Genomic DNA, 15,286 nt, shown 5'->3' with positions numbered 1-15,286 from the left:
TTCCTTGAGGGGCACCTGGGAGAAAGGCTCCCCAGTGCTCCGCGGTCGTTGTGGGGGAGACGGGACCTCGGTTTAATGGGTTTGCCCTGGATTAGTGACTGCATGGGGCCGAGGTCGGGTCAGGCGTGGGCTGCGCCTGAGCCCGGGTAGTGCTGCCCTTTATCTCCTGAGGCTTCTCGTGTCCTCTCTGCCTCCCCATGCTCCGGAGGCTGGGGCCGTCATCGTGTTAAGGGAGGAGCCCTGGAGATCTGGTGGGTTGTGAGGCTTGTGTGCTTATTCAGCTTCTGGCCTTGCTTTTGGGAGCATGGCTGTGATACCTTGTAGGTGGACACCTGCTTCCTGGATGTAAGGCTCCTTCTGGATTGCCAAACTTAGCTGTGAGGTTCCTGGGGAATTGCAGCTTCGGAGTACAGATGCAGTGTGCCTGCACTGAACCGATGGTGTTGAGGTCATAGTAATAAAAGTGTTTTCTTCTAAAAATTGATAATAGCTAATGTGTAGTTACTTTGGTTAATAACAGCCAAACTCATGTGCTATTGGTGCTGTCAGTTTACAAAGGTGATCAAGAGTGGTCTTTGTTGGGAGAAATGTGGAGTAACTTGACAAGTGCATAACATAAAATATGTGATTTTAGCAATGGAGGCTCCATATGATGGCACTGAAGTAACTGTGGTAATGGAGGAAATAGAGGGCACTTACACTTACGCACCATCACCAGTGCCAACTAAGAAGAAAAAGAAATACAAAAGTACTGGTGATCATGGAGAAAAAGCCAAAAAACCTAGGTGAGTTACTTGTGTCTTCACTGGGCTCCTATGTAGGGTGTGGGAGTAGTTTCTGATGAGAGTGAACTTGCAGTATGCTTGGAACACTTCATAGCATAAAACATCACGTGGAAAACATTAGTTTGACATTTTGGGCCCATTCTGACATTCTTGTCTTTAGAGGTGCTCAATCTAAAGTTTGTGTACCACAGAATAATTTGCCTTAGGCTCTTTCTCCCTCCTTCAGAGATTCTCCCCAGAACCTTAGTTTTCGTTTGGTTAAAAACCACATTTACAAGTATAACTGAATGTAACATACTTGTCATTTGACCTTGAGACAAATATAAAACTTGTAGATTTCTTTTTCCAGAGGAATTTATGTAGAATGACCTTAACATTGTGGTGTCTAATTGCATTTCAGATCTGCTTACCTCCTCTACTATTATGATATTTACTTGAAAGTACAGCAAGAGCTCCCCCACCTCCCTCAATCTGAAATCAACAAAAAGATCAGTGAGAGCTGGAGGTTGCTCAGTGTGGCTGAAAAAAGCTATTACTTGGAGAAAGCCAAGTTAGAGAAAGAGGGATTGGACCCGGTAAGTCTTCTTCCTGGCAGCTCTTTGCCACATAAAAAGAGGCTCACCAAGTGCTATGCATTGGAAGATCGCTTAATTGCAGATTCCAGTTTGTATTTCTGTTTAGGACAGCCTGTAAAGAAGCAACGTGTCAGGCTTCTGTGTCTTGCTTTTACTTTCTGTTCAGTCAAGGGATAATATTTTGAGATTCATGACAGATATGTCTAATGGGGATAGTTATTTTTGTATTGTGTCATCAGGGGGATTGGTGGTAATGTGGATGATAAAACCAGGGCTGAGAGGGATTCTGCAGGCTCAGTCATGGGGGGAATTCTCAGCAAACTACATCAGGAAACCATTTGAACTTTAGGCTCTAAAATAGTAGGATTGAGACCTGACTCTTCCCTTTCTCGTATTTATTCCATACTCTGTTTTTGCCAACAGAATTCCAAGGTGTCCACTCGAGCTGCAGTAGTTCCAGACATTCCAGGTTTCCGTAAGATTCTTCCTCGCTCAGATTATATCATTATTCCCAAAACCACTCTTCATGAAGAGAGGAGCAGGCAGTCTTTGGAACTGTGTGTCACACAGGGTCAGGCAGCATCTGAAGGCTTAAGGGCTTCCACGAACATCACTGGTGTCTCCCGTGATGCTATGCAGAGCATCCTTTCCGTTGACTCGAGCCATGCGGGCATTTCCGAGCAGTGCATCGCCATCGAAGGGCTGGCAGAAGACACTGCTTCCTTCAGCCAGCCAGATGCTGTGGAAGAAGCAGTTGCATCAGAGGTTCTCTCTCATTATGTTGGGCCCATGACAGAGAAAGTGGCTGGAGACATCCTCTTGGATGAGGCTTCTTTGGAAATAGAAGGGCAACCGTATCAGACAGCTCGGGTAGTTATTGAGGAGACTCTAGTTAGCAGCTCCACAGACGTGTCCAACGGGAGCGTCTCTGTGGCCCGTCCTCAGGTGTCAGATGGTGTGTCTGTGGTGACTGTGGTGACTGGGAGGGTAAGTTTCAGTAGTAATACTCAGAGTCCTGCCAGACTCTCATCTGAAATCCTCCAAGTGCTGCTTAATGCGTTTTACTTACAAATTCTGGTAGCTGCAAGAGGCTTAAGCTCAGGGGTGAAAGAAACAGCAACTTTTGTAACTCAGTGATTATAGAGTCTCTGCTTGGAGATTGGCTCTGCCATGTGCTGATATAATTTCTGTCTGAAGAGGACTTCTCGAGTTTTTTTTAATTGTTTCTTAGAAAAATACTTGGGGTGGGTTCTTCAGTTGAACTACAAGATTTTAGGGAGGAAAAAATATTACCTCTGTGCTCCTCATAGCTGTGTTTTTTTGGTTGCGGAGAGGTAGAAGGGAGTAATTTTAAGTTGAGGTTTTAGGGATAGGTTATAGAAAAACTTACTCTTTGAAGAATTTGATCTGCTGATTTCGATTTCAATCTGTGAAAAGTTTATTAATTTCCAGAGTGGACCTGCTAAGGCCATTGCTTTTGAAATGATCATTCTTGTTTCCTGCTTTCTGTTCTCATCAGTCCTTAAGACATATGTTCAATGGTAGTGTTCATGAGAGGGTGGGACACAGATCTCCATGTGTCTTGTTTTCTGCATTTATTTTCCCTTTGACTTCATTTTAGGATACTGAAGAGAGCAGCTCCTCCACACCTGCTACACAGTTCATTATGTTGCCTTTGCCAGCCCATTCTGTTATGGAAAACCCAGCGTCAATTAAATTGGTAAGAGATTCAGAGTCTTTTATGGTATTTTAAGATGTGGACATGTTACTATAGGTTTGTCTTAAAGATGTTAGAGTAGGAAGGGTTTGATCACGATCCAATTTGGAGCCACTGTGTCAGCTGGTGTATATCTTGTCCCTGGTTTTATGTGTTGTGTGTGCTAATGGGGGTCTCCGAACTTCTAGAGTGTCTTACAGGGGCCACTTTCTGCTGCCTTCTTCCTCAAGAAGTTCTTGGAAACAGTAGATAATGCTATCAGAACACGTCTGGCCAACGTTGCCCTTTCCAGGGTCTGTGTAGCCACTTGGATGCATATTTATCATCATAAAATGCCAGTGTCTGTCCCTCTAAGGGCAAGAATCTACTCTTTTGACAGGAAAGCATGAGCTCCTCTGTCTCATGGATGGCTGTTGCTGTGGCTATGTGACAGGAGAGAAGCAGTCACTTAAGGCTTTGGGAACCCATGTAAAAGGTTTCATGGCCTGTTGTATTAGGAAGAATACCATTATTTCTCTTATCTAACCACTGCAGCCACCTGTGTTTCTGTAGTCATTATAGGAATTCATTGTGCAGTCAGCACTGAGCTCCTTGGGGGGTTGTATAAGCTGGCCTCAAATCCTGTTTTCCAGGCCCTCTATACTTCCAGCTGGTAGAACACTGCAGATGTTTATAGTGCTGCATAGCATCATATCTTCCAGGTGTCTTGGGGAGACTAGAAATACCTGAGGAGTTTGTTCCTAAGCTTAAATTATCTCATTTCTTTGACAGCAGCACTTGCATTTCTCAAGAAACCCCATACCTAGTTAGGGACCTATGGCACAGCAGCTGCCTTGGGAGTGTTGAGTGCACATAATCAATGTCATCACAACTCAGTGTGTTGATGCAGTTGTCCTGGCAAAGATAACAGGCTCTGCCTTAGTTGTCTTTATAAATAGTGCCTAGTGGTACTGCTGGTGTTACAGTAGTTCACAGCAAGTTACAGTAAAACACCAGGGAGGTGCTTGGCCACTGCATCCAACAATATGCACACCTATGAAAACTGCCTCTACATCATGAGTGTTTGTCTTCATGTCTTGTTGCCCCATCAACATGAGACTTATTAATCACATCTTGCCTTGCTGTGGCCTGCTGTCCAAATCATTTTTTTACTCTTTTACTAAGATTTACTCATAAGAGAACTGTTACATCACTGTAAATGCAAGGTTAGTGTCTCCTTATAGTAGGTTACATGCATTGCTCATCTCTGCTCTGCAATTTGAACTTAATTCTGGTAATAGTGAAGACTTGTGTAGACTGAGCATTTACACTCGGAGTAGTTATGGTGCTGACTCACTCTGATCCAGCTGTGTGGTGGTTGATCAGTGAAAGGAATAATAGTGGAGTGCTGGTGATTTGCTGAATAACACTTTGTAAAGTGCTTGTGAGGAAAAAGGGAGCATTGAGCTCAGCTTTGTGGGTTTTCAGCTCTGTGGAGAAATTCTTGACAACTCTCGTTTCAGACAACCACTTATACTCGCAGGGGACATGGAAATTGCACCAATCCTGGCTGTTCCTTCACTTATGTCACCAGGCATAAGCCACCAAAATGCCCAATATGTGGGAACTTCCTGGGAGGGAAATGGATCCCAAAGGTAAATTTGCCTTTCCTTCCCTGGTTTTAGATGAAAAGTGCTGTTTTTGTGAATGTCTGATATTTCTAGACATGTAGATCTAGCACAGAAAGTCAGATATGCCAGAATCCCTGCCCTTGTCTTCCACAGTTCTCAACTATGGTGGGTGTATGGTCCTTTGGGAGGTAGCTGTTAAAGTTGATCTAGTAGAAGCTGAAATGCCTTTGGGTATTGTTGACTCATGGGCACATGTCTGATCATTCATGGTGTTCTGACCTTTGGCTGGAAGGAAATTACCAGGTGTTGGTGAAGTTGGGAAGTTTGAGTGGAAAAGTCCTCCTCCACATGATACCTACTCTGCCTAAGTTGTTGGCATCTCTCCAATTGTATACAGCAAAAAACACTTGCTCCTGAAACTTTGACAATGTCACGGTAGTTGGTCAGCTCTAAATAGATGTGTGTTCATTAAATCTCTGTCTGAAACAAGGTTACTCAAGCACAAGTTAAAGGATAGTCAATGTGACATTTTGCATTGACTTTCAGTGGCTTTATGTGGATTTGTTCTGAAGCTTCTTTGTTTTGTTTCCAGATCCATTAAACATGTAGGGGCAAGAACTTTTGTAGGCAGCTTACAAACTCTGTAGTGTATGATCTGATGACTGGACTTCCTGCGTGGTAGGGTACAAATAGTGATGGTGGTGTCTTAGCTTTTGTTCTGTCAACCTGCTGCAGTAGATGACTAACTGCAAAAATGTGTTTCTGGCTGAATATGGCATGTCTGCTCCTGTTAAATCCTGCATTGATTAGAGCTGAAAGCTTGTAGAAGAGTTTTCTTACTTTCAGTTTCCTTCTGCTCTTCTGGGAACACATTTACATAAGCAGTTCAACTTTTCATGCCTGGGAAATACATGCACCAGCAGATTTTTTTAACTGGTAATAACATCAGTAGAACTGAAACTGCATATGTACATACCATCCTGTTCCTTGGAAAAGAAAGGTTATAAAATGTCAAGGCCAGGTTGGATGGAGCTTTGAGTAACCTGGTCTGGTGGAAGGTGTTGGAACTAGATGATCTTTAAAGGTCCCCTCCAAAGAAACCATCCTAAGATTGATTCTGTGTCTGTTTTTAAAAACCTGGATTGTCTTTCTGAGTATGAACTCTGTAGAGAGCTTAGAATTAATGTGTATATCATGCCAGAAGCTCTTGGTTCCATTTCTCATGTCTTTTTGCATAGCAATTCAGCGTTCCATCAAACCTTTGTTGACCCCAATACAGGTGGTTTCTGTAGCCTTAGTCTTCAAGGTAACATTTTTCTTAAAGCCAGAAAACCTTCCTAAGTAATTCTGTTTCCTGATTTCCTCAAATGTATGCTTTTCTGAATGCACATATCTGAAAGACAGGAGTTCTCTATCTAACTCCTTTTGGTTTCTCAGTAGTGTGAAAGGACAGACAGCATCAAGAGAGCTGAAGCTATGAAAGGGGAGCGTAGGAGGTGGGCCCTTGTTGCAGAGGGTGGTGGGTGAGATTGTGATGTTGATGCTAATGGTGGTATTTGAGGGAGTTTAAGAAAGACTGATTCTTCACTGTAAACAGTGTCTAAAAATAATACATAGAGGGCCAGGAGGCTAGATAAAATGTTAACAGGGACTTTGCTGTCGTAGGAGATGATGTTTTCTGCTCTCATACAACTTGCTGCTTAAACACTTAGGATTCTGCTGGTTTGATCCAGCATTAAATAGGCCATGGCAAACCTGGCATATGTGAAGGGAACTTACCTGCTAAAGCCGAGAGCTCTGAAATATAACTATCTCTTTGTTTCCAGGAAAAGCAACCAAAAAGCAAATCTGAGCCAAATTCGGGCACCTCTCTCAAAACTCCAGCAGCTAAAAGAGTTCAACAGCCAGTATTCACAGAGCCAGCAGCTGTGAGTGAGAGTACCTCCAAGACTGCCCTGGAAAGCTCTGAAGCTGTCAGCCAGCTGCTGAACGCTGTGCCTGTTGGAGGGCAAATGCAGGAGATGGAGTGGGAGGAAGTGATCGTCTCTGAGGCTCATGTTCTTGCAAACAATGTGCTTGCTGAAGACACACAGGGTGCTGCTGGAGTGGTGCTGAGTCAAGAGAGTCAACGGCAAGGAGAGTCTTCCACGGAGCAGGCAGAGAAAGATAGTGTAGGGATGGGGATGCCACCATCTTCTGAGGTGCCGAGTCCAAATGCCTCTGCAAAAAAGCCAGTGGGGTGAGTCAGTTTTCCATATGTTATGGGAGTGTATGATGTCTTTTGTGTGCTGATGGGACTAAGCTAAGAAACTGAAAGCCGTTGGCAGTGCTTCCTGTAAGACCTGTTCTGTTTGCTGTCTGTTTTGTGCTAGTTCTGGATTATCCCTTTGTGATTTTGTTTGTCAGGGATAATTTTTTTTAAGTGACAATTAAGCTGTGGTCACAGGGCAGATGTGTCCTTGGTGCTGCTTCTCCTTTCACAATAGCTGTGACTATTGTGCTCAGGAAAAAGAAGAAAATTGAGGCTGAGGGGGAGTCGATGGAATTTTTTACCAGTTGTAGCACTCGTCTTTCAGAATTGATGCTCCAGCTCCTACACACAAAGGACAAGAAGTAAAGAGTAAACCAAGACCTAAGCCCTCCTTGCTGGCTGCAGCAAGACCCATGCGAGCCATTCTGCCTGCACCAGCCAGTGTGGGGAGAGAAGCCAGCACGGAGCAGCCAAGCAACAGACAGGCCTTTGGGAATGCCGGTAAGAGCAGTATTCTCTGGAATGCTCTGGGGGTGGTTGTGTGTCTTTACCACATTGAAGTGTTCTCTCTCACATAATAAAATATGTCTGAAGGGAGATAGTGACCTATGCTAGAGAAAAACAGTCTCTCTGAGTGTGCAGTAAATGGGCAATGAAACACCTGCTTGGGTCATTCCAAGTTCAGAGGAAAAAATCTCGTGTGACTGTCATGGCATTTAGCAGAGATGCCAGAATGAAACAGTTCTTGTTTTCTCATATCTAACCTACTGCATCCCCTTTCTCTTTCAAGACAAGCATTCCCCTGTGAGAACATCAGGCTTGAAGCCCAGTACACTGAAACAATTGGGTCAGTCAATTCTGCAGCCACCAAGTGCTGAGGAGCGAAAGGTACCTGTGGTTTATTCTTCAAATGCATATAATTTTCCTGTTTGTTTCTGTGTGTTTTGTTGTTGTTCTTTTCCCAGATGATATGGCCTGAGTGATGAGAAATAAAATATAAAAATATAGCAGCCTTATGATAAGATCTGTGACTGACAGCTTTTATGATACAGCTTAGAAGCAGCGTAAATGCTAGATAGCTGAATGTAGGAACTGAACTGAGAATACTGTTGAACACTGCTTCTGTTGGCTGCATTGAGAAACTCCCAGTTACTTTCAGAAGATGTTTTGAGGATGTGCTAGTGCTTTGATAATCTGACATGCAATACTCAGTATCAAGTCTTTCACTTGTGAAGTATGACAGAGTATGCCAAGGTGCTGGAATGCTTCAGCGTGAATTGGAGCATCTTGGTATATAAAACAGTGTGTTGTAGTGCTGTGATATTTAATGAACATTAATTGATTTCTTGCAAGGGGAAAAATGCTAACAAGTATTGCTTACAGGATATATGTGTTCAGTACTAGGTATTTCATGAGTGTTTGTTTTTTCTGCTTTCAATCTCTAGGTCCACAGTGCTTTGACCAGCAGGCCATCTCAGGTTAAAGTAGTGGAGGTCAAACCAGACATATTCCCTTCCTACAAGTACAGCTGCACTGTAACTTTGGTGAGCATTTTTTCAGATGGTCTGACTTGTGCTGCAGGGAGTGTTATCTCTGGGATGAGACTGTTCTGTGACTTTCCTTTACTGACTTGTAGAAATGTATCTCGTATTTAATGTGAGACAATCTGTACTTTGTGTGTCATCTGTTGACCTAATGCAGGGTGACTGCATGCTGTTAAATCTTGTTAAGTACTAGATTTTCCTTCATGTCCTAATGTAATCCTCACCCCTCCTTGAGCTCAGCAGGGAGGATCAGTGGTTTCTGAATGAATTTAATGTGTGAGTGTTTGTGGTCTCTGGAACTGGCCCCAAAATGTTTGAATGCCAGTTAAAAGTATTCTGTGCAAAGTGACAGGGCCTGTTCGACCTTTAAATGAGGTGTTGTAAAGTGGGGGGAAAGCATGATATTCAAGCAGACTTTTCTAGAATCTTGTTGGCATAGAATCACAAAAATATTTAGGTTGGAAAGGAGCTTTGAGATCAAGTCCAACTGTTAGAAATGTAAGGTGTCTAAAAGTCAAGCTCAGTAAATACCTTTTTTGCGTCCTTCAGGATTTGGGATTGGCAACATCACGCGGCAGAGGGAAATGCAAGAACCCCTCTTGTAGTTATGTGTATACGAATAGGCACAAGCCACGCATCTGTCCAAGCTGTGGATACAATCTTGCCAAAGACAGAGCTGAGAAAACAGCAAAATCCCTGGTAAGCTTCAGAATCATTTGTATTATCAAATGGCTGTCATGGGGTGGGCAGGGTCTTAGTGCTCATGGGAACATATCATTTTTTCATTATGGTAAGCTTTTCAAACAATAATGTCTTACTGAAAACACTTGTGATGCTACTATCCAACTTCTGAAATAGTGGTGTTTCAGGCTGAGAATGAGCCTGAGAACACTCAGTTCTACCACTGGATGTCTCTGTAGCTTAAAAATGCTTTTAGTGTGTTTGTACATGCTGGGGAAATCGCCCTTGAAGTCACATTTGTTGTGTCAGCTTGGCTGAACTTCAGACTTCATCAAGAAACTCCCAAGTATGCTCTGTTTGTGACCAGTTTGTGGCTAATGTCAGTTAAATTAGTACATCTTCTATTAGAGCTTCCTATTTTTAAGGGTTTGTAGTGCAACTTCCAGCCTGAATTTATTTCTGGGTGTAGTGTTTCTTTCCTGTTGTAGAAAGGTGGTTTTCAGCGGTCTGCTGTTCTACATAAATTCTACATTAATTTCTACATAATTCTGGGGTTGGTTTGTTTGGGGTTTTTTTGCATTTGAAGTTTCAGAGGTTGACTTTTCTCATACAGAATTGCTGAAAAAAAAAAAGAGGAAAAAAAGGAGTTCTGTGCTGAAATGCCCACTCAGCACATAGACAGGCTACATTTTAGTCTCTGTGGTAATATGACTCTTCCACTTGTCTTTATTTTGAAGAACATAACTGTGTAATGTTTTTGAAGAAAACAAACTGAAATGGCCTGTGTGAAACTCGCATGTAAGCAGCAGTGTCAGGAACAGCAGTGCCCTTAGCTCAGCTTGCATTTTGAGAGGCATGTGCCTCGTTTCTTCCTCATTTAGTTTGTTTTCTTATTTTCTGGTTCTGGATTTGTTTAACATTCCTGTCTCACAGTTGTCCTCACCCTCTAGATCCTCAATCCAAATGGTCCAGTTAATGGCAAATCTGATGGTCTGGCAGTATTATAGGAGTTGCTGAAAGGCTGAACTCTGTAATAAAGTATTTTTGGTGAAGTAATTTAAGCTTGAAACTACAGACTGGAGCCAGTGATGGAGCAGAAGTCAAGTCTGCTGGGTACAAAGATTACTGGGTTTCTCCTGCCTTTTCTGACTTCTTTGGGCTTCTTAGTATTTCATCCCCATGCTTACCTAGTTGCATATGTTTCACTTGCTTTCTAGGAGGTGAGTCCAGGTCAGTCTGATGTGCTGAACACCAGTGAACCCCTAACCCCGTCCCAGAAAGAGATCCAGCGTCAGTCCACGCTGCAGTTGCTGCGCAAGGTAATGCAGATCCCAGAGAACGAATCGGAGCTGGCCGAGGTCTTCACGCTCATCCAGGAACTCAACAGCTCACGGCTCATCCTGTCCAACGTGAGTGAGGAGACAGTCACCATAGAGCAGACCTCCTGGTCAAACTACTATGAGTCTCCATCTGCGCAGTGCCTCCTCTGTAACAGCCCATTGTTCAAAGGGGGACAGAAGTAAGATTCTGTTTTAGACTTGTGACTCTTTCAACCTTGTGCTGATAACTCTGTGTTACAAGCGTGCTTGAAACGGTGTTTGCTTTAGCCCCTGGTACTGAGGCTGGTGTAAATGACACTAAGCTAGATGTGTGTGGAAAGGGTTTAGCTGGTTAGGGATAAACTGTTTCTCCTGTGCAGTGTAATTTGTCATAGTTGCCATTTCTGTACAACAGGAGAGCTTGATCAAAGAGTGACTGCTAAGTCTAGATGTATTTATTTTTCTCTTGAAAGAGAGTCTTTTCATTAGTCATCCCTTTTTTGTTTTCCACTCTGATGTTTTGAGGCTGACAGAGGCAAACTTGTGGGATGTACATTATGCGATTTCCCTCTTCTCTCTCTTCCTGATCTGAATATTTTCTGTGTGGATCTTTTTGCTTATGTTGTTTTTGTTCTTTTCATGGCTTAGCGTGGGCTTGAGCGAATCCTTTTTTGAACAGATATCCAAATTGAAACCTGAAATACTTTCAGAAACTACCAGTATGTAGGCTAGATTACCTTAACTAGGTTTCTCTGAAAGCCTATAGGATATCTCCTTACTGAGTTTGCCAAACATCCTTTTGTTGTCAAAAGCATGAGCTGAAATGTTTCCCACAGCAAAATGTTGGGTAGTTGACTGTTGTATTTCTTTCTTCAATGAAAAATATTTTCTTCATACCAGTTGAGTGTTTTCCCTTTGGTCAGGTTAGTACTAACTGAGATTTTTTTCTAGTAGAGGTACTTCTTATACTCAGTAATTTTTGCAGAACAGTGCTGTCCTGCCCCCTGTCCCTCACCTTGTGACTTACTAACCTGTGCTTTGTAAATCCTTGCTTCCATGCTGGGCTGCTTTGCTGTGCTCTGCCTGTGGGACTCCCACATGTGTCTGTGTAGGCTCTAATTAAACCCCTGCCAGTGGGAGGGAGCTAGCTTTCACTTTGATTCCTGGTTTCTCAGCTGTATTTCTGGCATTAGGTCACAACTGGCATTTTTCTGTCTGAAGTTCCTCCTCAGCAGCTGTACTGCAGAGGAGCAGCCTTTCTGAATCTCTGTGTAGGGACAGGCTGGCAGGGAGAATGTGTTACTAGCCACCGTTTGTTGTACCACAGCAACAGGGTTCACTTCTTCTAGGGTAGCTGGGGCTGTAGATTTTCTCCAGCTCTTCAATACTATGTGCCTGATGTATGGAGCTGGAGAGATGCTGTAGTGCTGTTAAAAGAATGTGAGCAGTGACCTGCCTTTGCCAGGGGAATCGTTTTAAAATGTAATTATTTCTTTTTCTGGTGTGCAATGATGTGAACTGGCTTAGACTGACACACTAATGAACTCATCTCCTCTAGAACATTTGAAGTTACTGCAGGACTGGACTGAAAAGCCTGTTGGCTTGACTCTGAGTTGCCTTTTGTCTATTACAGTTCCCTTGCTGGTCCTCAGGAGTGCTGGCTGCTGACAGCTAATAGATTACAGGTGGTTACAGCTCAGGTCAAAGTGTGCTTGAACCTGCAGTGTCTCGCTCTCCATAGCTTCACTGATATTTACACAGGTAGGAAAAATGTCAGCATACCAACTGACAGGAAAGCATTTTCCCTTTTCCAGTGTATTAAACTTGAATGATTTTTGACTTGCACTATTCTTCTGCAAGTAAATCTATATTTCTGAGGGAAAGCATATATGAATGCTTTGATGAGGAAGACTGTGCCTTGCTTCCCCGGCGTAGGTCTCCTCTGTGTGAGTGGTAAATGTTGTGTTCTGCAAGGCAACCCTGAGATGAGTGAAAGACATCTTTGCAGAGAGCTGTTTCTCAGTGTTGACTAGTGAGGCTCGAGTGGCAGTCAGTGTGGGCCTCCTGCAATGCAGCCTGGAGCTGAGGGGATGGATTGGCTGCTGTTCCTTGTAGCTTTTTAAATTTAAAAGCAAGTCTGTGAAATGAGCTAATCTGCAGAGAGAACAGTCCCAGAAGCACTATCCATGTGATTCCGTTCTCCTCTGAACCCTACTTGTATGTTGCCTATCAGTAAGGAGTATATTTCTTTGCGAGGAAGATCTGGAACCCTACAGACAGTAAGTGTCTTGTGTTTTAACTGCAGGCCTTTTCAATGTGGGTAACAAGTTGTTAGTGAGCTTGGATCTTCTGTTTGCAATCCGAAACCACATTAAACTTGGAGAGGATCCCAGAGTGGCTGTTGGCAATATCATTGACTCTGTTCAGGAGCAAACTGGTGGGTTTTCCTTCTTGTGTTTTTTTTACTGTAACAAACCAAACTGACCTGCTGATGACTGTTAGGTTACAAAAAGGCAAATTCTGGTGTGTTACGTTTCTGTTAAATCACTTCCTAAGCACAGCAATATCTCAGTGACCAGTTCTTTGTAACAACTCTCTGGAGAACAGTTTTGTTTTTAATTCTGCATAGGAGAGTTCTAGCACCTCTCCACTGCCTTTAGGAAGTGAAGACTCTAATAGTGGCATGTTCTCTTTTCAGAAAAAAGCCTGAGCCCTGATGAGCAGGTTCAGCTCCAGGAACTGCTGTGCAATGGCTACTGGGCCTTTGAATGTCTAACAGTCCGGGATTACAATGATATGATTTGTGGAATCTGTGGCATAACCCCCAAGGTGGAAATAGCCCAGAAGAATGTGGAAAATGTTCTGGCACTGAAAAACATAGAGGTGGGCTTCTCACAACCTTCAGATCCTGTTTGTGTTCAAAGCAGATTGTAATGATTTTTGCTGACCTTAGTCTTTGTAATGCACAATAATTACATGAGACATTTGTGAGCAGTTTTTTGCTGATGCCTGGCAACAGGATGTGGCTGGAGTGGTGATGCCTGCACTTCCTCTTAGAGACATTGATGTATGGTTTGGGGAAAACATGATCCTCTGTCTCTGGACCACAGCTTTTGTCCAGTAGCCTCTGACAATGGGGACCTTGGATGAAAGTTGCTGAACTTGGCCTTCTTCTTTTGACATGAAACCATTCCATTTTTTTCTTGGACAGCAGTTGTTGTTTTCTCTAATGGGGAAATGACTCTCACCCAAGGAAAAGTGATGGTGGGGAACTCTAGGAGCCTGACGTCATCATGTTGTAGTTGGCCTGAGCACCTTCCTGGGGAGTCCTTATGCCTTGAGTGGGGCTGACGCAAAACTGTAGGATAAGCTAAGGTTATTTGTGTTTGACCAGTCTGTTTCTTGCTCTTTCTAGTTTACTTGGCCAGAATTCTTGCCATCAAGTGAAGTGAATGTAGAAGACTTCTGGTCCACGATGGAGACAGAGGTGATTGAGCAGGTGGCTTTTCCTTCTAGCATCCCCATCACAAAGTTTGATGCTTCTATTGTTGCTCCTTTCTTCCCTCCACTGATGAGAGGAGCGGTGGTGATCAATACTGAGAAGGACAAGAACCTGGATGCACAGCCAGTGCCAGGTAACTGCTGAGGTTGTGCCTATTAAGGGAGTGCTTTATGTGGTGGTGACTTTTGGTGATGTTGACAGTTGAGAATTGATGATTGCATGCCTTTAAAGGTTCTGTCCACTGAGAGAAGGCAAGAATACTGGGGTGAGTTCAGCTGTTCTCAGGATACTTGGGAGCTTGAGCTTTGTCCTGCCCAGTGAAGCTTCAATGCAGTCTGAGACTGCACCCCAAATACAGTCTGATTGCAGAGGGATGCATGCACAACTTGAATGCCAGTCAGTGTTTATTTCCTGTTAGACTGGTACTTGGACTTTGAAAGCTGCAGGCAGTGCTTGTATCTCAACAGCACAATTTCAGTAAAGAGTAAGTTTTACAGAACTTCAAAAAAAGTCTAGGAGGTGGATGTGCTAGTCCTGATCCGTGTTGTCAATATTCAGTATATACAGGGCATTGACTGCATGTAACAGGAAACCATGGGACGAATAAGCTCAGATGTATAAGAGCTGAATTTAGTTAGCACCCAGTTGCATGAACAGTTTAGGCATTAGGTAGAAGGAAGACTGGGTTTGCAAGCTTAACAAGTGTATGAGTTGGCTTTGCAGACAGGGCTGCAGCTGTTTTAGAGCTGCAGAAGAGCTACATGGGTTTTCATGGAAGTGGAGCTCCAGAGAAAGAACCAGGGAGATGTGAAGGGTACGCATGGAGCTGCTCAGTCTGAAGGCTGCAGTCACATTTCTCTGCACTCTTCAGTCACTTGTTTATCCTTTTGTCAGTCCAGTAGTAATTTAAAGATTACAAATGGCAGGATAGACAAGTGCTGGAGTCTGCAGCTCTGCTGGGCTCAGTCTGGTGACCTCATTAGCAAAGGGTTCGAGAGAAGTGTGGGCTGTGACAGGCTTTGAGCTATTCCTGCTTGCTGGCAGTTGGTTGTGCAGTCTTTGCTTCTGAAGACTTTGGAATAAATTATTTGGGTGACTTCCCTTCCTGAGAATGAATGCTGAGATTTGATTCCTGCCTTTGCAGGTAATGGGAGTGCCTTGGTGAGGCTCCTTCAGGAAGAAATCTTCAGGCTTGAGCTGATAAACTCTTACAGTGAGGAAGAGCTGCAAAGCTTTCTGACACAGTGCAGCATCCCCTGGGAGGCTTCAGATACAAAGGTAATGGCTTGTTTGCCCACACAC

The 15,286-nt window shown here is 43.5% G+C and overlaps 1 protein-coding gene across 1 annotated transcript in view; it reads left to right on the top strand.

Annotated features, from left to right (window-relative positions):
* The first annotated feature begins 636 nt into the window (after positions 1 to 636).
* Positions 637 to 15,286, top strand: part of HMGXB3 (HMG box domain containing 3) — a 16,816-nt gene continuing 2,166 nt past the window's right edge. Inside the window, exons 1-16 of the mRNA XM_010023958.1 lie at positions 637 to 785; positions 1,186 to 1,360; positions 1,784 to 2,347; positions 2,982 to 3,080; positions 4,580 to 4,711; positions 6,514 to 6,926; positions 7,264 to 7,439; positions 7,729 to 7,826; positions 8,384 to 8,482; positions 9,032 to 9,181; positions 10,381 to 10,682; positions 12,116 to 12,243; positions 12,788 to 12,919; positions 13,181 to 13,365; positions 13,898 to 14,117; positions 15,129 to 15,262. Coding sequence (XP_010022260.1) covers positions 637 to 785; positions 1,186 to 1,360; positions 1,784 to 2,347; positions 2,982 to 3,080; positions 4,580 to 4,711; positions 6,514 to 6,926; positions 7,264 to 7,439; positions 7,729 to 7,826; positions 8,384 to 8,482; positions 9,032 to 9,181; positions 10,381 to 10,682; positions 12,116 to 12,243; positions 12,788 to 12,919; positions 13,181 to 13,365; positions 13,898 to 14,117; positions 15,129 to 15,262 — 3,156 coding nt within the window. The remainder of the gene's footprint in view (positions 786 to 1,185; positions 1,361 to 1,783; positions 2,348 to 2,981; positions 3,081 to 4,579; positions 4,712 to 6,513; positions 6,927 to 7,263; positions 7,440 to 7,728; positions 7,827 to 8,383; positions 8,483 to 9,031; positions 9,182 to 10,380; positions 10,683 to 12,115; positions 12,244 to 12,787; positions 12,920 to 13,180; positions 13,366 to 13,897; positions 14,118 to 15,128; positions 15,263 to 15,286) is intronic.

This window comes from Nestor notabilis, unplaced genomic scaffold (genome assembly GCF_000696875.1).
Source record: "Nestor notabilis isolate BGI_N333 unplaced genomic scaffold, ASM69687v1 scaffold8731, whole genome shotgun sequence".
NCBI lineage: Eukaryota > Metazoa > Chordata > Aves > Psittaciformes > Psittacidae > Nestor > Nestor notabilis.
The sequence above is the reverse complement of the archived record's forward strand: the minus strand, read 5'-3'. Positions and strand labels throughout refer to the sequence as shown.